This window comes from Lepidochelys kempii, chromosome 9, assembly GCF_965140285.1.
Source record: "Lepidochelys kempii isolate rLepKem1 chromosome 9, rLepKem1.hap1, whole genome shotgun sequence".
Lineage (NCBI taxonomy): Eukaryota > Metazoa > Chordata > Testudines > Cheloniidae > Lepidochelys > Lepidochelys kempii.
This window is the reverse complement of record NC_136388.1, coordinates 48,047,222-48,067,454: the sequence shown is the minus strand read 5'-3', so window position 1 is coordinate 48,067,454 and position 20,233 is coordinate 48,047,222. Positions and strand designations below refer to the sequence as shown.

The 20,233-nt window shown below is 42.1% G+C and overlaps 1 protein-coding gene across 7 annotated transcripts in view; it reads left to right on the top strand.

Moving 5' to 3' along the window:
• GIGYF2 (GRB10 interacting GYF protein 2) overlaps positions 1–20,233 on the top strand; it is a 148,694-nt gene that overhangs the window by 80,204 nt on the left and 48,257 nt on the right. For 5 of the 7 annotated variants that reach the window (XM_073360202.2, XM_073360203.2, XM_073360201.2 and 2 more), the window contains 6 exons: positions 6,224–6,403; positions 15,263–15,480; positions 15,575–15,737; positions 15,825–16,025; positions 16,342–16,532; positions 17,518–17,677. In XM_073360202.2, the coding sequence (XP_073216303.1) occupies positions 6,224–6,403; positions 15,263–15,480; positions 15,575–15,737; positions 15,825–16,025; positions 16,342–16,532; positions 17,518–17,677 (1,113 nt within the window). The remainder of the gene's footprint in view (positions 1–6,223; positions 6,404–15,262; positions 15,481–15,574; positions 15,738–15,824; positions 16,026–16,341; positions 16,533–17,517; positions 17,678–20,233) is intronic. The other 2 variants (XM_073360204.2, XM_073360207.2) reach the window with 1 other exon arrangement.

Here is a 20,233-nt window from a genome sequence, read left to right as displayed (position 1 = left end):
TGGATGCACATATGCAAATATTTTCAAAATCTGTTATGAATATAATAGAGCATATAGCCCATTAGTACCAATTTGAAATGGTGCAATTAAGAGCAGTCCTCAAAACATTAGACTCCAATGCTGAATACAGTAACCATCATATGGAAGAAACTGCATCCTTTCTGAATTATTATAGTAAACTTTGCTGTGTTTGGGAGGAATGTCATGATCTCACCATGAAATTGTTTTAACCAGCTAATTTAATCTTACTGAATATGAGGCAGCCTCTTTTTATGGAACTGTTGTAAGCAGGTGAACTAGAAAATGTCATTAAATCCCCTTAAAAAACAAAATACCCTGAATCTCTGTCATAAGGTTTTATGTGAACCTGCCCTTGTGGACTAAATATAATATCCCTTGTAGAGGGGACTTGGATAACCTAAGAAGGGCTTTAACTCCTCACTGAAACCACAAACTGAAGATGTTCCTCTCTCACTGATTGCAGAGTTGGCATGTCAGTTAAGAGTCAAAGATTAATTCTTTGTGAGTTAAAGCCTTACCAAAATTTTGCTCCTTCCTCCGCTGTCATCTTATATTTTTAAAAGAATGGTTTCAGAAAGTAACTAGAGAAGAATTTTTTGTGTCAAAAGACACACTAACTAGGAAGTCTGTTGATAAGCCATAAAAAATTGTATAAGCTCTGCACTTGCCAACTAGGCCCTGTTATCAGTAATTCCTTGTGGTTTACCTATCATGGTCAAGGATGATCTCTTTCACAGTTTTTATTTTTCGTGGGTCCTTTGGTGACTGAAAAGTCAGATGCTTGAGCCACAGGTCCGTTGCAGATATTGCAGGTGGTGTTGGAAGACCGGGTTGGGCTGCGATTGCTGCATGACCATTGTCTTTCCTTTTCTGGCTTTTTTTCCTGTGACCAGGGCAAGGCTATTTTCCTCAAAAGTGGACGTTCCCTCTGACAAGTCTTCACCAGTTAACCCTATCCTGGGCTGCTGTCTCCCAGTGTGCAGTGTCAATGCCCCATCTCTTGATGTTTATCTTGAGCGTGTCTTTAAAACATTTCTTTTGGCCTCCTCGTTTCCTTTCTCTTTTGGTGAGTTGGGCATACAGCAGTTGTTTTGGTAAGCGTACATCAGACATGCACTCACAGTGCCTATCAGCTGGATAATCAGGGCCTCAACACTGAAGATGTTGGCCTCTGTGAGGACACTCTTACTGCGATGATCCTTACACTTTATGTTGAGGATCTTCCAAAGAAAGTGCTGGTGCTGGCATTCCAGGTTTTTCAGATGTTTTCTGTAGGTCACCCAAATCTCACAGCTGTAGAGGAGAATTGAGATTACCACTGCTTTATAAACTAAAGGCTAGCATGTGTTCTGATGATGTGATTGTTGAACACCTGGCGAGACAGTCTGCCAAAGACAAGCTTGGCACAGCAAATTCTGTGCCGAATCTCGATGTCTGTCTGCCCTCTGTGAGAGATGGCTGCCAAGATAGGCAAAGTATTCTGCATTTTCCAGTTCTTCTTTGCTGATCTAGATTTTCGTTGCTGGGTCTGATTACTGGGGACTGTCTGGTGGAGAACTTTTGTTTTGCTGATACTGTATTAAGAGTTAGCCCTAGGCTTCTGTAAGCTTCAGAGAAGCAATTAAGAGCTTTTGAAGATACTCCTTTGAATGTGCAACTACAGCACAATCATCTGTGTACTGGAGTTTCGTTATTGTTGCCGATATTACTTTAGTTCTGGCATGGAGACTAGGTTGAAGAGGTTGAAGAGGTTGCTGTCAATCCGATATTGGATGCCAATGCCCTGTAGTAGAGTGTCTTGGGTTAGTGTTTTCATAGCTGCTAAGAAAATGGAGAAAAGGGAGGGTGCCAGTACACAGCGGTGTTTTATGTCAGTTCGGATGACAAAGGGCTCAGAGGAGATCCACTGCACAGGATAGAGGCAGCCATCTGGTCATGGGGGAGGAGTCTTATAATAGTGATAAATTTGCTTGGGCAGCTAAACTTTGACATGATTTTCGACAAAGCCTAACGGTTGACACAGTAGAAGGCTTTGATCAGATGGATAAAGGCCATATACAAATCCTGGTGGTGGTGGTGGTGACGTTTTTCCTGGATCTGCCTACCTGCGAAAATCATGTTGGTTGTGCCTTATAGTTGTCTGAAGCCGTACTGGGACTCTGGAAGTATTTCCTCTGCAAGAGGGAGCAGGCGACTGAGTAAGATTCTAGCAAGAATCTTCCCAGTGCTGGACAGGAGGGCAATGCGTTGGTAGTTGCCACAGTCATCCCTGTCACCCTTTTTAAAAATGACGATAATGTTAGCATTATGTAAGTCGGCATGAATTTTTTCGGTGCACCACATTTTGAAGAGCAGCAAGTGAAGCTTGTTAGACAGTGTTTCTCCTCCTACTTCAGCTGGTATACTATCAGGACCTGGTGCTTTGTTCTTCATTTGTTTAATTGCTTTGCAGACCTCCTCAGGTGTTGGTGGGTTGGCGAGAGTTTCCCTGTTTGGATGCTGAGGATGGAGTTGATGGTGTCGTCAGTCACATTTGATTCTTGATTTAGAAGCTTTTGGTAGTGTTCCTTCCTGCGCTCTTTGATAGCTTCGTTATCCTTAAGAAGGGTACTATCATCTTCGGATCTCAGAGGTGTGAGGCCACATGAGTTTGGTCTATACAGGGTCTTTGTCTCTCAAAAAAAAGTTCCGCATATCATGTCTGTCAGCGAATGTTTGGATTTCTTTTGCTTTGTCCTCCCACCATTTGTTTTTGATTTTTTGGATCCTCCTTTGAACTTCAGCTATGAGCTGATGGAAGGAGCTCTGCTTCTGACTGGATAGTGGTTGGTTTTGCCAGTTGCAGAAAAGCTTTTCTCTTCTGAGAAAGGGCTGTAGTCTGTGGTGTTGTCGTCAAACCAGTCCTGATGGCAGCAGGTAGCAGGGTGAATGGATTCCTTGCAAACCTCATGGATGGTCTGTTTTAGGGCTTCCCGGTCATCTTCGACACTTGTGTTGTCATTTCTGGGTGTGTATATGGACAGTTTTTCACTGAGGAGTGTTTGGAAGTTCTCTTGGTGCACTGAGGATTGAAGTGTTTGGATGCTGTATTGCTGCCTGTGTGATTTGGATTGCTTTCTATGTTTCAGTGCAATCTTGATGGACATGACTGACCTTACCAGGTGGTGGTCAGTCCAGCAATCATCGACTCCTCTCATGACACTGGTGATTTGGACATCTCTTAGATCCTGTGTTCTTACAATGACATAGTCTAAGAGGTGCCACTGTTGTGAGCGGGGGTGTTGTCCAGTTGTTTTGTACTTGTTGCTTTGTCTGAAGATTGTGTTTGATCATATAGTTGTGCTCTGCACATTTGCTAAGTAGAAGGATGCCATTGGCATTGGTCTTGCTCACTCCTTCCTTCCCAGTGGTGCTACTCCATACTTTAGAATCTCTACCAACTCTTGCATTAAAGTCCCCTAAGAGGATTATCTCACTTGTTTTTGGAATGGATGACAAAATTTTATCAAGGTCAGTGTAGACTGATTCCTTCTGTTCTTCAGTGTCAAGAGTTGGTGCAATATGCATTGATGATTGTGACAAATGATTGATTGACCAGTTGGATGCGGAGGGTCATAAGGCGCTTGTTGATGCCGACAGGGAGCTCAGTCAGGTGGTTGACTAGAAGGTTTTTGATTGCAAAGCCACCACCATGTATTTGCCTGTTGCTTGCTGGTTTTCATTTCCAGAAGAAAGGGTAACCGCTTCCCTCTTCCCTCAAGCGGCCTTCATCTGTACATCGTGTTTCGCTGAGAGCAGCGATGTCGACGTTGTACCATGAGAATTCTTGGGCCGCAATTGCTGTTCTGCATTTGGGTCTTTCACTTTTTGATTAGTCTAGTCGGGTATGGACATTCCAAGTTGCAAGAAACATTTTTGTTTTTCAACTGCAATGGGAGTGATCCCTCTGGACATGGTTATCCAGTCAGGTATGATGGGATAGCCTATATTTGGGGCACCTTTTCTAGCCCATTCCCCGTATGGGGTGAGCAGAGGGGTTCCTAAAAAGGCCTGCTCAGTCTTGAAAGCTGCTGCTGAAAATTCCCCCTTATCCCAGTCCAGGAGCACATGTCTGAGCTGCCACCTTGACATGATGGAGAAGCTTGCATAAGATCCTAAGAGCAATGCCATCTGGAGTCCTGTTCTCCTGGTAGGGTCACCCATGGTGGTAAGGTTGAAGGCGAGGTACTACACAAAATGCAGCACAACCCAGTATAAGACCTCAATGGTAGACCAGGTAGATGAAAGAGTATCACCTCTCAACAGCTGTGAAGGTGGATGAAGGCTGCAGTGGAGGAGAAAACCCTGGTGGTCTTGGACCTCCTTGCAACTGGACACATGTGCCTCTTCCTCTAAGATTTTTGTGAATGCTGGTGTGCATCAGCTCCCCCACATTAAATTACTCATGCGCAGGCTTTTTTACAGGAAGAACTTTTTTCCCCACCCCTACCCATAAAAGTCCTGTGCCATTGGGCGAGTGGCAACGGGGATAGGTGAAGTGATCACCAGGAGTCCATAGACACAGACCCACACACAGGTGGTGACGGCAAGATGGTTTAGCTATGAAAATCATGACTATCGGTACAGAATCCTGCCCTGTGCCCTATCATTGCATCCAGGTATTCATGATCTTGTTAGCCAGGCTGAGGAATCTGTAAACACCTATACATATTTCTGAGTGATTTTGTTCTTAGAGTATCATCTTAGGATATCTTGTAGGAGGTGACCTAAAGGCCTTTTCTTTCTTCAGAAACATCAGTTGGGGTCACGTTTCTAGGTTCATTAGGGTAAGGAAAAATAACAAAATGAAATACAAACTTCACCAAATATTCTCTCTCCTAAAATATTTGACATGATTATTTCATACAAGGACCTTGGATATACTTGGAAAAATCAACCTACCTTTCCACACCACTAAAACTGATACCTTTTTATAGATATCAAAACACATCCAGGCTAGCATGTGCTAACAATAATAGGAAAGTAGTGTGTCACATCGATATGGCTCATAAGGATTCTGAAGTTATAACAGGACAAAACAGAATACAAGAAATACATGAGGCAGAACAGTGCTTAGATTAGACATCCTAAAACTGGTTGGAGGAGTGTTGTGCTCCAGACTGTAAATTAGTAGAAGCACATAGATACTCAGTATTGAATTAAAATGGCCCAGCGCTGTACCTGAAAGCTGGGTGTCTGTCTGTCTGTTTGAACTACTACATACATATTGGGGTAATCCTGCACCAAATGCTCATGTGGATACCTTTGTGTAAAACTTTACACCAACTATATTTTTGGAAATATTGGTATTCACTAAGTATCTGTGTTCTTATTTTCCTGTGCATTTTAAATGTTTACCGAGTGCAGATTAAGGATAATTGGTCCCAGATCTACCAACATTTTACACCTTCTTTGCCAGTTTCTTAAACTTGAATACAGTTACTCCTTTCCTCATTGCCTCACCCACAGCTGTCAGTCTCATTTTCAAATCCGGTTCATCCAAGAGCCAGATAGGGTAATGCAGTTACAGCAGTATTTTTTGTTCAGTCCATAATTCTACAATGACTCTCTTAAATTCACCAACACCGTATGTTTGCGCCAAAAAGGTTATAGATAAATGATTCTGATAAAAGTTGGTTTTATAGGGCCCCCCTAAAAAGATTTTATATACATATTGTGCAACTAACAATTATTTTAATTTCTATTTTATTAAAAATAAGTTTACAGTGCTTTCCTTCTCTTGCTTTTCTTATCTTCATTCCAGTTTTTTCTCTAGCATGTAATGTCTTTTCATTGTTAATACAATCTCTCCTCTCCCTCCACACACTTTTCGCTGTATTTTCATTTTTGCCCTTATTTTCCATATCCCTCGCTTAACCTCTGCGTCTCATCCTTGCCTCCCTCCCAGTTTCTTCCTCATCCCTTTCCCTCATTTGTTTCTTCACCGCTCCTTACTTTCCCCATGAATTGCCATTCCTCTTGGCCTCTAAATGCATTGCTCCCATTGATCTATCCAAGCTTCACTTCTCAAATGCTGCTGGAGATTCTTGGGACTAGATGTTTGTTTCCTGTGATGGCTCCAGATATAAGTTACAAGCCATATGTGTTTCTAGTGTCCTCAGATTGGACTGCATATTCATTTATATGCTTGTTTTCTTTGCAGTGAGACCAAATTTTGAGGAAGGTGGGACAACAACAACAGGGAGGAAACACGAGTTTATTCGCTCTGAGAGCGAGAACTGGCGCATCTTCAGGGAGGAGCAAAATGGGGAAGATGATGATGGAGGCTGGCGACTGGCTGGGTCACGGAGGGATTGTGAGAGGTGGCGTCCTCATAGTCCAGGTGAGAGGAGATCTGAGAAGGGAGTGGAGCAAAGTAGTTGAAGGAAAAGGGCAGTGAGTGAACAGGGACTGGAAGGCAAAAGGCTTATGGAAAAAGTAGGAAGAGAGGTTCATGCTATTTTGTTCACTAAACAAAATTTAAGTTTGTGCTATGAACTTCTAAACATACAGCCACATGATGACAAGCTCCAAAGTGTGTATTTAAAAAAAAAATACACACGCGTGCTTGTCTCCTCCAGCCACTGAGCTTCATTTAAGAAGGAAACCAGATTTATTCTTTGAGTATGTGTCATTGTGGATCCTACTGTAGGTCTATGTGCACCTCATACACGCGAGATCAGAATCTTTTGAATAGCATTGTCTGGGGTTGAGCATACAGCCTATGCCTCCTTTTGCTCCCATGTGAGGTCATAAAGGTTGGATCAGCCTTGACCCTGCCTGAGGCAACGAGATGGAACTGGGCATGTATTAGACCTGCTAAGCTTCCTTGAGCTTCAAACTTAATTCCACATTAGTTGTGTTTTGTGATGATTCCTTCTTCACTTCCTTATTTTTCTATTGATTTTAATGTCCTAGGAAAATAAAGAGCAGGGTGGGGAGAAAGAAAAAGCGAGACTTTCTGTATATTCCACTGTACAGCAGAGCAAGGTGCTTTGCTACAACCACCGCAGCAGACTCCAAGCCTTCAGGGTTTAAGCTCTCTCTAACCTGTGAGGGACTGATCCGTTCATTGATGGGCATAATCAGTGCCTTTCCTGTTTGTGGGAAGAGTTGCATACATAAGTATGTGATGTGTAAATCATTCATGTTGAGGACTTATAAGTCAAGGGAAGTATGTCTCAAATGTCACTTGCTGGAGCAATCAATGTGTGTTACCTCGGATGCGAAGGAGACTTCCAACTCTAAGGTACGCGGGAGGGGTCATCCTCAGTGCCCATTGAAGCAGACGTTACACTCAAGGTAGGGAGAAGAATGTAGGAAAGAGAACCTCCTTATGACACCAGTCCCATCGATGCAACTGACTCCGGCAATAACTTGGCGCCAAAGCTGATGCCAGCACCCGAATTTATGGGTAAAACTGAAAGAGAAGGTTAAGCTGAGACCAGACATGGCTTCAAAAATAGAGAGGCAAGAAGAAACACCACTTCTCTAAGGATAAGAACAAGTCCTTCACCAAAGAGCACTGCCGAAAGGACAGACATTGCCGACATCGGTGTTTGCAAAAGCATTGGCACTGACACAAAATTCAGAACCAAGATACCCCCACATGAAATCTGAGGGATCCCCTTCAGAGACAACATCAGCAAGAACATAGCACTGGACACTGAAATCAGAGCGGAGACCTCATCCCTCAGTACTGCCATTTGAGGAATGCCGTTCCTTGTTAGCATCTCCAGTCTGTGCGTTTTCTCTGGCTTTGAACAGAGAGGCCTCCCTGCTACCATTCACAAGTTACTTCAGATCTGGCCCAGGAAAACCTCACCACAGGGCACTGACCTTACACAGGCATGAATGGCAACTGGTTGACCAGGACATGACCCATTCAGCATGCCACCGTACCATACTGGCCCTATTGCCAATAGACTTTTTTTTGTCACTGCAGACAACCCAAAATGCCAGAACTTTTGCTTTGGGGAGGCCTGAATTCAGAATCACTACTCAATACCTTCCTTCTGCAGTAGAACAGGGGCTTGCTGTAGGCCTTCCCACTGATTCCCTTGATTCCCAGGGTGACTTCCAAAATCAAGAGACAAAGCCGCAGTCATTCTGGTGGTTCTGTACAAAGGCAGATCTGGCTCACAAAGCTACTGTAGTTGTTCATCCAGCTCACAGGCCACAGAATCACAGCCATATACTCCATCGAGACCTGAAATCACTGCACCTGACTTTGTGGCTGTTCACTGTCTAAGTACCAAGGGCAGACTGCTCCCTGTAGTTTCAAAAAGTCCTATTTCAAAACAAGAAAACATCTATCAGAAGGACAAATTCTTTCAAGTCAAAAAGGTTCTTGATATGGGCAGTCCAAAATGATCTATACCCAGCCCAGGCCTTTATACTTAAGATCATTGAGTACCTAACACATCTCAAGGAGGCAGGTCTCTCGCTCAGTTCTAACAAAGTCCACCTCGCAGCAATTTCAGCTTGTCAGCTGCCTGTTAAGTCACATGGGGGGTCTTCTCTCACCTCATTGTAGTGAAGTTGCTGAAGGAGCTACTTCATACATATCCAAAGAACCCACTCCTGTCTGGGACCTCAGTGTATTTTTGCTCCCTGCACGCACCACACTCTGCAAAGAGTCTTCCTAGTGGCTATCAATTTGGTCAAAACAGTGAGTGAGCATCACATGCTTGTGGGTGACCCTCCCTGTACAACATTCCACAGGGACAAGGTAGTGCTGAGACCTCCTCCGAGATATGTCCGTTAAGGAGTTCCAGAATTTCTCCTAAATCAATCCAACTTATGTATTGACTTCCCAAAACTATATTTGGCACTGGGAGAAAAATTACACATACTAGATGTATCCAGTTGTCGGCACTGGATCCCACAGCCCACCCTCCATCTCTCCTGTTGGGTTTCTTTAGCTATCATGGGCTTTCAACTGGGAGGATCGCGACTGCTTCGCCCTTTAATGCCCTCACACAAGAGCTTGAGGAGGCACATGAACTGTGTGACCCCAGTGTATGCTGCTATTTTTAAAAAAATCCAGTCTTGTGCACATGAAACACACACGCACTCCAGTGGCATCCACATTGTTTACAACATCTCAAAAAATGACGGTTACTGTAGGGTAAGGAGCCATTCTTGCAATTACTACACACTCTTCTCTCCCCTCCATTATCTCTTCTCTTCAAACTATCTGTTTGTTTTTAGTAGTTAGTAATAAGCCTGAGGTTAGACTAATGTATTATCAGATGTTTTCTGTTACGTGGGTGGAGGAGAAAGAGTTTGTTTGTCATGGAGATTGATTCATCCTGTTCTTTCCTCAGACATACTGTTGCTTTGTTGCACAGTTCAGTTTTAATTACAACTGCTAAAACAGCACCTCAGGACAATCGGATGTGAGGTGTTACCCAGGATAGGCTTGCAATATAGGTGTACTTTAATCTCGTATCAATTGGTTACTCTTATAAAGAAGAAGATACGGACCTTATGAAGTTAGAAGTTCAGAAGTTTGTGTATGTCAATTAGTTCCGTAGTACACAAACTCCATAGAAACCTTCTGGAAGTTCCCTGTCGTTCACTTACAAGAAATCTTATTGCCTGTTTGAATTTTGATCTGTATTGTAGATTGCTGGCCAAATAATTATAGGTTAATCTAGTTATAAATACTAGATAGGTATAAAATCTGTGATTCTTAGAATGCTTCATACTTTGAAAGATCCTCTAGCATTTGAGATGAAATTGCCAGACTCCTGACATAGAAGTGGATGAATTAACAGGTATACCACACTGATGTTTCAGCTCGGATGGCTATGGTTTTGTTTGAATTTTTCTCTTAATCAGTAGTAGGTCACAGGCCCCTGAAAACAGTTTTAATACCTTCCTGTTTTTGCACTGAGCAATCTGTTTAAATCAACAATGGTGTAACCTGGTTCCACTTGCCCATTTCAGAGTCTTTAGACATTACCAACCATATGTGCTACTAAAAATAATCAATGAAACCCTTCCAACAACTTGCCTGCTTCCATTTATTTAGCTCAGCCTTTTCCTTTCAGAATGGTCTCTGCGTATACCCACATACTAGCATGTATGTACCTGACAACCTTTTATGGGTTTAGAAAAGTGTCAGGTCACACTGCACATGAATTTATGTATGGCTTGCTCTTGCACAGGATAAGCAGCCTGCAGCTGTCCCAATTTCTTTTTGTTCCTTTTGTTAATAAATAGTGGGTATTTAAAATCCAAATCTTGTTTCCTAATCTTATGAGTTTATTTTTTGTACTACTTGAAATACTTTTTTATTGGTGGTTAACCCAGTGAGAGGCAGTTGCCTAAGGTCTGCTCAGCTTTTGAGACTTCAGGCAGGCATATTGGGATCAAGAAGACAGGCCAAAGTTACTGCTGTTAAAGCAGTCTTTTTATACCCACAGACTTATCTTTTAAGATCCTTGCTGGAATCTGCTTCATTGATTCTGAAGTTTTTAAGTCCCATGAATCCAGAATCATAGGACTGGAAGGGACCTCGAGAGGTCATCTAGTCCAGTCTCCTGCACTCATGGCAGGACTAAGTATTATCTAGGCTATCCCTGACAGGTGTTTGTCTAACACGCTCTTAAAAATCTCCATTGATGGAGATTGCATAACCTCCCGAGGCAATTTATTCCAGTGCTTAACCACCCTGACAGTTAGTAACTTTTTCCTGATGTCCAACCTAAACCTCCCTTGCTGCATTGTCCTATCCTCATTGTCCTATGCCCCTTGCTTCTTGCCCTATCCTCAGAGGTTAAGAACAACAGTTTTTCTCCCTCCTCCTTGTAACAACCTTTTATGTACTCAAAAACTGTTATCATGTGCCCTCTGTCTTCTCTTTTCTAGACTAAACGAACCCAATTTTTTCAATCTTCCCTCATAGGTCATGTTTTCTAGGCCTTTAGTAATTCTTTTTGCTCTTCTCTGGACTTTCTCCAATTTGTCCACATCTTTCCTGAAATGTGGCGCCCAGAATATTTGAAATAAAGTTCTTTATCATCAGACTTTCATGTCACCCTTGCCACAATTGGATCAGTGCGCAGTTCTCTCTCCCTCTCCTGGAGATACTGAAGCTGGGACCATACTCTGTCTTGATAGTCAGCCTCTGTGTCTATCTCTAGATTTCCAGTCCCAGTCTCTAAGGACTCCTCCTAGTAATGCACTGCCATGGCTTTCCAACTATTCTTATTGTTGAACAGAATCCGAAGAGAGCTCTAAGTGTCATACTTCAGACGGTCATGGGCTTCCTCCAGATCCCATTCTTGCACTCTGACAGCTCTATGAGAAGAGTAGAGCCAGAGATTGGAAACCATGATGGAGAGACAGCTGGGTTCCAGCACCATATCCGTTTCCTCATTGTCTATATTTGATGCCTTGGGGGATGCCCCTGGCATCAAGTTGAACATCTCTGCTCCCTTATAGAAGCAGATCACCTAGAAGAGAGGCTTCTCTGTACAGTTGCAAGAGGTCTTTTGTTGATACTGATCAACCTGCTTACACGGATTAGCAGAACTAGCTCCATCAGCTTCAGAGCAATGAGCAACCTTGGCAGTGGAAGACCAACTTCAGAAGATTTCTTCCTTGTCTCCTTTGAATACATCATCCCTATCACCAGATGAGGTTTAGGTACTGGCGGTGTCTTCCTCTGTACTTGATGGCTTCAAAGTCTACAAAGAGCGTCTCAGAAGAATGACGGCTTCTCTTGGTAGAATTCTCACAAGCTCATTGACATTCTGCACCCAGCTAAGGCAGGAAAGGTAGCTCCTTCTGTCAGTGAGGTCATTTTGTAGCCCATCAAGACCGTGGGCAAACCCTTTTATCAATTCCACCAATAGCTAAACTTACTGAATGCAAATATCAAGTTCTATCCCAAGGGTTTGAGCAGGTTGATTCATAACCTGTGGTAGGTTCACTAGTAGTAACAGCAGTAAAAAAGAGAGACTGTCAAGACTGGGCCAAAGTTCTACCCCCAAAGAAGGGGGTGCCCAGAAACTAGACTTTGTTGGGGGAGAGATGTATTCAATGGTGAGATTACAGCTGGACATTGTCAATCACCAGGCTGTATTGGCACAGTATGACCATTCTAATGGGGAGGCAATGTCAGTTTGCGAGTAAATTGCCAGAAACCTCTAGGGAACCAGTTCCAGTCTCTTGTCGCAGAAGGCCATCAGGCCTTTCAATCACCTCTGCAGGCTTCCTGCGGAGCAGTAGATTCAACAGCTAGAGCTACGGTCCTGGGGCCGGTTTTGTTCAATATCTTTATCAATGATCTGGATGATGGGATTAATTGCACCCTCAGCAAGTTCACAGATGACACTAAGCTGGGGGGTGAGATAGATACGCTGGAGGGTAGGGATAGGGTCCAGAGTGACCTAGACATATTGGAGGAATGGGCCAAAAGAAATCTCATAAGGTTCCAACAAGGACAAGTGCAGAGTCCTGCACTTAGGAAGGAAGAATCCCATGCACCGCTACAGGCTGGGGATCGACTGGCTAAGCAGCAGTTGTGCAGAAAAGGACCTGAGGATTACAGTGGACGAGAAGCTGGATATGAGTCAGCAGTGTGCCCTCGTTGCCAAGACGACCAACGGCATATTGGGTTATATTAGTAGGAGCATTGCCAGCAGATCAAGGGAAGTGATCATTCCCCTCTATTAGGCACTGGTGAGGCCACACCGGGAGTATTGTGTCCAGTTTTGGTCCCCTCTGTACAGAAGGGATGTGGACAAATTGGAAAGAGTCCAGCGGAGGGCAACGAAAATGATTGGGGGCTGGGGCACATGACGTATGAGGAGAGGCTGAGGTAACGGGTTATTTAGTCTGCAGAAGAGAAGAGTGAAGGGGGGATTTGATAGCAGCCTTCAGTTACCTGAAGGGGGGTTCCAAAGAGGACGGAGCTAGGCTGTTCTCCGAGGTGGCAGATGACTGAACAAGAAGCAACTGTCTCAGGTTGCAGTGGGGGAGGTCTAGGTTGGATATTAGGAAACACTGTTTCACTAGGAGGGTAGTGAAGCATTAGAATGGGTTACTTTGGGAGGTGGTGGAATCTCTATCCTTAGAGGTTTTTAAAGACTGGCTTGACAAAGTCTTGGCTGGGACGATTTAGTTGGTGTTGGTCCTGCTTTGAGCAGGGGATTGGACTAGATGACCTCCTGAGGTCTCTTCCAATCCTAATATTCTATGATTCTAACACCGTGACAGCAATAACTATGTGCCGTTACTTGTGGTTTTAGTTTTGGATTCCTGCAGAAGTACAGCTCAGGATTGATTGACTCCTTTTCAAGGGCTGTGCCTTATTTTCATCCAAGATGGATGAGGCTTTATATGCAATAGGATTCTAGAGCAGTCTTAAAAGTCTGTAAGCCTCTACATGCTGGCCACACAGGGTACGTCTATACTGCAATAAAAACCCCGCAGTGCCAAGTCTCAAAGCCTGGGTCAGTTGACTCGGGCTTGGGCTGCAGGGCTAAAAATTGCAGTGTAGATGCTTAGGTTGGAGTCTACAGGTACTGCTAGAGAGAAAACTCTCCTGCACTGATACACAAGATTTGCACGCACACACCTACAGAGTAATCGGCATATATAACACATCTTGAAGAACAGTTTTGAGTAGTATTTTCTACTGCATGAATCCGATGAAGTGAGCTGTAGCTCACGAAAGCTTATGCTCAAATAAATTTGTTAGTCTCCATGGTGCCACAAGTACTTCTTTCGTTTTGCGAATACAGACTAATACTGTATACTGTAGCGAATACTGCTACTCTGAAACCTCTTTTTTCCTGGTGCTTCTGTTTTGCTGTCATATCTAGCATTGTTGGTTCTTCACTGAATGGAATTTCCTTCTTGTGGTTAAGACATAGTTTTAGTTAAGTGTACATTTGTCATTTAGTTGTTTCACTCAGGTTTTCATTCCTCCTCATTTTAGAGGGACTTTCAAGTTTTGAATATTTCCTTAGTCTTATCAGGATGTTGGAATGTTTTGCTTTAAATTCTGTAAAAATGTTTACAAATAATATAAGAATTCAACACAAAACATGCCGCTTCTTATAGTCTCTACCTTTTCTTAGTTTACCATTTAGAAAAATATTTTTACGGTTCCTTTCCAGTTACCTGTATGTTTTAGGCCTCATCAAGAGTGTTAGGACTTGCTACTCTCCATCAGAAAGGATCTGCTGAAGAGATGTATTTATCAAAGAGAAAAATATCTGTTACTGGAGTTCTCTGAAATATATTTACCCCATTAATCCATTCTTATTGCATCTACATCTTTGCTTAAGCATTTCTAGAGATTTTAATCCAGAATGAAAGCTTCTGGGGGAACAGGCTCTAAGTTCTTTAAAAACTGTTTTACTTTAAATCAGAATACAGAAATGAAATAGAACAGACTTTTGCATCAGAATACTGTAACGGTTGTGTCAGAATATTAATTTGCTATATTGCACAATCCATCTAATATATGTTTTCAAGATATAAACAGAGCATATTAAGCTATATATCTAACAAAAAATAGGAAAAAAAATATATATACAATATGGCTGAGCCAATATTGGAGCCTTATCCTTTTGTATTTCCTTGTTAAAATGTAATTTTAACAGCTCCACCTTAATTTTCACTGACTATTGTTTACATTAAATTTCCTGGATTTGTAAATGGAAAATAAAGAAAAATAAATTTTGCTTAATAGTATTAGCACTTAATTGGGCAGTTTTTAAAATTGATACCTCAATGGTGGGGAGAAGCATAGAAAGCAAAGGAAGCATTCTTCATTCCAAGAAGTAACTGTTACTGTGTTGTTGAAAGTTTTGTTTTGTGTTTTAAAAAAATATATATATCAGTCACTGATGGGCTAGTTTGGTTATCCTACTGAATCAAATCGTGCCTAATTTTGTAGGTCTCATTTTGGTGCTTTGGCTACGTTTCATGACATGTAACTCCTTTTTAGGCTGTTTTTTTAACAGTGACTTCAGATGTGGGGCTTTATAGAAGGAAATAGTCTAAGAACTCCAGCTATTTTTCTTTAAAATGCCCGGCTAGATTGTACCCTATAGTGGCATTCTGAATTTTTGTCACTATTTGTCCTCTTCTTTTTTTTCCCTACCCCATCACCCTTCCAAATAAGTTTTTTTGTCCTGTGAGACTGTCTTGTAAAGTTACTTTCCCCCTCCTTTAGACGGTCCTCGTTCTGCAGGCTGGCGCGAACCTATGGAGCGACGGCGAAGGTTTGAATTTGATTTCCGAGACCGGGATGATGAGCGGGGTTACCGACGAGTGCGGTGTGGTAGTAGCAGTATGGAAGATGACAGGGACAGTCTCCCTGAATGGTGCTTGGAAGACGCAGAAGAAGAAATGGGAACATTTGACTCATCTGGGGCTTTTCTCTCGTTAAAGGTGAGAACCTTCCTTGTATTCTGTATATGATGTGAATAGATTTCCTGTTGTGGCAAGTCGTCTGTAAAGTTATTTGTGTTTATTGTATTTATAGAAGGTTCAGAAGGAGCCAATCCCCGAGGAACAGGAAATGGATTTTCGACCTGTGGAAGAAGTTGAGGAACATTCTGACTCTGAAGGGGGTCATGGTGAAGAAGCCAAAGAGCTTGAAAAGACAACCAAGAGGGAGGGGGATAAAAAAGATACAATAACAGCAGGTAAGAATGATTTCTTGGGTATCCATAATACACCGCATTCTTAGATTTCAACCTCCTAAATTAAACCTAAACTTTCAAATGTTACAGAGGCAGCAGAAGAAGCAGTCAGAGCATCTTCACCATCTACCCGGTCAGGTACTCCACCAAAACTCCAGCCACAAGAACCACTACAGGCCAGTGTATTTGAGAGGAAGGAAGAGTGTATCCCAGAACGAACAGAAAAAATGGAAGATAAAGAGAATCAAACGGCAAACACTCCACCATCCAAAGTGCCCAGTAGAGGAGAAGGTAATAGACTGAGATACATATGATGTTTGGTATCCCTGGGAGGGAGTACTGGTTAGTTTATATCTTCAGAGAGATGACAAAGGTGGGTATTTGGGGCAGAAAATTTGCAGAGTTAATCAGCTGCTCTCATAAGGTTTGTGGAAAGTGCTTCCAATTTTTATTAAATTGGCTGGGAGATCTTTATTCTAGTGCTTACAGGTTACTGTGTGTTATCTTTCTCAAATGTTTAACTTTGTAAGAACCATTTTCCTATGATCTGTATGTATGTTGTATGTGTCAGAGGAATTTCATGGCCCACTTTTGATTCTTTCTCTAGATCTGACTTCTGCTGTTCAACCTTTGCCACAGATCTCTCCAGCTACAGTTTCTCCTGTTCATCTTTCTCCTCCTCTTTCCAATACGAATCCTGCTCTAAAGCCAGTTCAAACATCAGTCTCAGCTGCTCCAGGCATGGGCAACATTTCTGCTGATCCAGATGATGAAGAGGGTCTCAAACACTTAGAGCAGGTAGAATTTCTCTAATTTTTTTAAATTCCTCCTCTGTTTACAGAATATCAGAAAACAGAAGAACACTGAACGAATGAACCGTTTCTGATGGAACTATTAAAAAAAAAATAGAGCAATGTAACTTGTAAAGTCCTTTGTGGGCAATAGTTTTTCAAGTCATTTCATACTCAGGCTACTTCTGTGCTATAGTCATTATGTTGAGAAAAAAATCAAAGCATGTAGTTCAATTTCTCAATATTTGAGGTTCCCTCTGGCACTGTCTGCTTCCAGTGGAGTTCAGGTAACAATTTATTTCTTTAGTAAATGTCAGAAGTCAAGTCATAAATCTGGCAATCAGTAACCCTCTCTCACCAGTATAATCTCTTACTAGAGATTCTGTTCAGTAATATATCATGAATTAACCAAAGTATCATAGCCTTCAAGTAACAAGTAGACTTTCTGTATGCCCAGATCATGTGATGGAGCATTTTAGAAATCGTATAAGAAAGTTTCAGATATGCATGTTTTCCTTGTCATGTGTAAACTGCATTCTAGAACAGCTGAATAAAAGGGATCATAGTAATTAGTAGTAGGTGAGGCTTCTCCCATGGTAGCATATCTATTTCTGTGTTCTGTTCCTGACTCTGTTATTGGTTGTATGAGACCTGTTGGGCAAATCCCTTTAATATCTCTTTGCATCAGCTTATCCATATGTAAAATTGGGCACAATATCTAACTCAAAGGGTTATTGTGGGACTTCAGTGTTTCTAAAGCCATTGGAGAGACTTGCACAGAGTTGTTGTAGAGGTGTGGAGTACGTTATTAAAGGTGCAGTTCTCCAGTCTGTTAACCCCCTTGTAGCCCACCAAATATGGTTTTTGAGCTTTCTAGTCCTGACGTTTGTGATCGACACCAGGCTGTTTCATTAGTTACATCTTATGCCATCATGTGTGCGCGCTAATTGTAATACAGTATTTTCTAACATGTGTCTTGCTCTCTACTGCAGCAGGCAGAGAAAATGGTGGCATATCTGCAGGACAGTGCATTGGATGATGAGAGACTAGCAGCAAAACTTCAAGAGCACAGAGCAAAGGGTTCCTCCATGCCATTACTCCATGAAGCCATGCAGAAGTGGTACTACAAGGATCCGCAAGGAGAAATTCAGGGTAGGTCTGTGCCCTTTTCACTTCCTCTTTTGCTTCACAGAACTGTTAAGAGAAGTTGACAACAAATTTATTCAACCCCCAAAATGTACCAAAAGAACGCTGTGCTACTGTGTAGGGAGAAGAGCCATTGGTGCAGGGATTTCACAGTTCTAGTGAGAGATTTAGAAGAGGTATCCCTTTACCCAATACATCCCATGTCCTGTAGACTGCCTTTTGGCTCATTAGACTCTTCTATAAGTTTAAGTTAGAACAAATCTTAAATTGTCTTCTTACATGTCAGTAGCTAATCAGATCTCCTGATACCATGGGACCGAAAATCTATAGACCCTTGCTGTCAATATTGGAAAATACTCAATAGACTTGCTGTGACACACAAAAGAGAGGTTTCCTGACATCCGTGTCCCCAGCCAAGCTCCTGAAAGTGAGTTAAGATATCTCCCATCATCTATATATTGAAGATATAGAAACAATGCCATTAAGCTAGAAATATTGTGTAAGTACTTCATTTTCCAAAAGATAAATGGGGATGTGAGAGCTGCACTTGATCTAAATTGATCAACCTATTTGAGGTGAAAAAATAAGTTCATAGTAGAAGCAGTCTCTGTAAGGTACTTACTGATACCGGTAGATTGTAAATTTAACACACCAGCACATAACCCAATTGGGAGAAACATCCCATTTATCTGCATTTCTGCTATCTCATGCGATGCTTCAAGTCCCAGAGTCTTTACCAAAATAAGACTGAGGCTGGGGGCACTCCCATGGGAGTTGGAAACAGGCATTTGACTATTGTAGGATACCTATGTGTTGGAGACCTCTTGAGGAAAACAGTTCATACAGAGCACTAAACCACCTTAATCTTCGTGCAATAGCATGGGTTTCTGGTAGGGATGTAAATAGCAGTTTTAAAAAAAAGTAAAAGTTTAAACTATTAAACTGTATAATTTATATTAAACTATATAATTTTACCCGTTAAACATTTAACCATTAAGGAGTTCACAGCATAAGCGAGGAACTAGTGGTATGGGGTGGGGTGGGGGGGTGCTGCAGCACACCCATGTTTTACATGGTTGTCCCAGCTGCCAGGACTCTGGGTGTGGGCAGACAGCAGAGTTTAAACATTAACCGAATACATTACCAATAAGACTGATGCTTACCGGTTAACCGGTTAACATTTTGCATCCCTAGTTTCTGGTCAATGTGGAGAAGAACCACCTGTTTCTAATACTGAAGGCACAACACCTGAAAGTAACTCTGGACACAGCCAAAGATCATGTCTTAATTTCCAATGACATGCAACTGAAAATTGCTGACTTGATTCAAAAGTCAGCTACTTTCTGGTCAATAGTAAGCTTCTTAATGCAGCTCCAGGACATGCTAGTATTGTGTGGGCAAACTCTCTAGTGGGCCCGTATCAACAAGGCCGTTAAAGATTTCTGCTCCCTTTCTTACTTTGTCTCATTCTGTGCCACTGCAGCCTTTGTCAATAGTTATACCAAAGGCATATCAATAACTGATCATGTCTCAGAGGCTTGCAATATGTACAGAGTTGTTTAGTTAATTCTCCATTCCAGGGATCCCAGTCACTGTTATGAACATCCTATTGTACAGGCTATTAGTATGCAAAGGTCTAGAGAGGGAGAAGCACATTCTTACCTGAGAATCTGTATATATCTAGCAATTCCACCCTGTCAAGATTACACTGGAAAAGCTATAGAATAATTAGTTTATTCTCTGAAGTTTGGTCAAATGCCTAAGTAAGTAGCTAACCTAATTTATTGTCAGCAATTTTGCGAACTATCTACTTCAGGTAGATTTTCCAAGAGTGGTCTGTGCCTGGCCCAGACTCAGAGGTATTGCTTACCTTCAAGCTTCTAGGGGTGATAGGAAACACCTCTGTGAAGTTTCTGGACATAAAGAGTATAGTAAAGGAATTGCCCAGATGAGCTTATTAATATTTTTTCCTTTACATTTGCTAATATAGTAGAGCCTAGAGGCAACAATCTGTCTTAGTTTGTGCTTGACACTGTACATACAACAAAATACCAGTCCCTGACCCAAAGAGCTTGCACTCTAAGCAAAGAGTGAATATATTCTCTAAAAATGCCAACTGCACAGGGGTCTCATTCCTGGGTCTGAGCTCAAAATAGGAAGAGTTCCCCTGTTTCTAAAGGTGTTTAGACCAATAAGGTCCATGATAGTGGAGCAGAGTGCAATTCAGGCCCCTGCTTGAACGTTGCTTGCTACTCACTGCCACGAGTACTTGTTGCCCTCTGAATGATTGGGAGTTCGTCCTTGACTGAAGTTGGAAAAAGCTCCTGTGGGAGGCTGTGCCATACTGGATATTGGAATCTGGTGAAGAGCTGGACCATTGAGTATAGTTCATTGTTGTTTGGATTTGGCCTCTAAAAAAGAACACTGTCCAGCTTTTCCTGTGTTTTTCTTTTGAGATATCCCTCATGGTTCTTACTCTACAGGAGAGAGAATCCTACACAGAGGGGAAAATTACTTAGTCTGTAATTCTGCTTCTCTGAAGACATCCTCTTGCAGGATTCT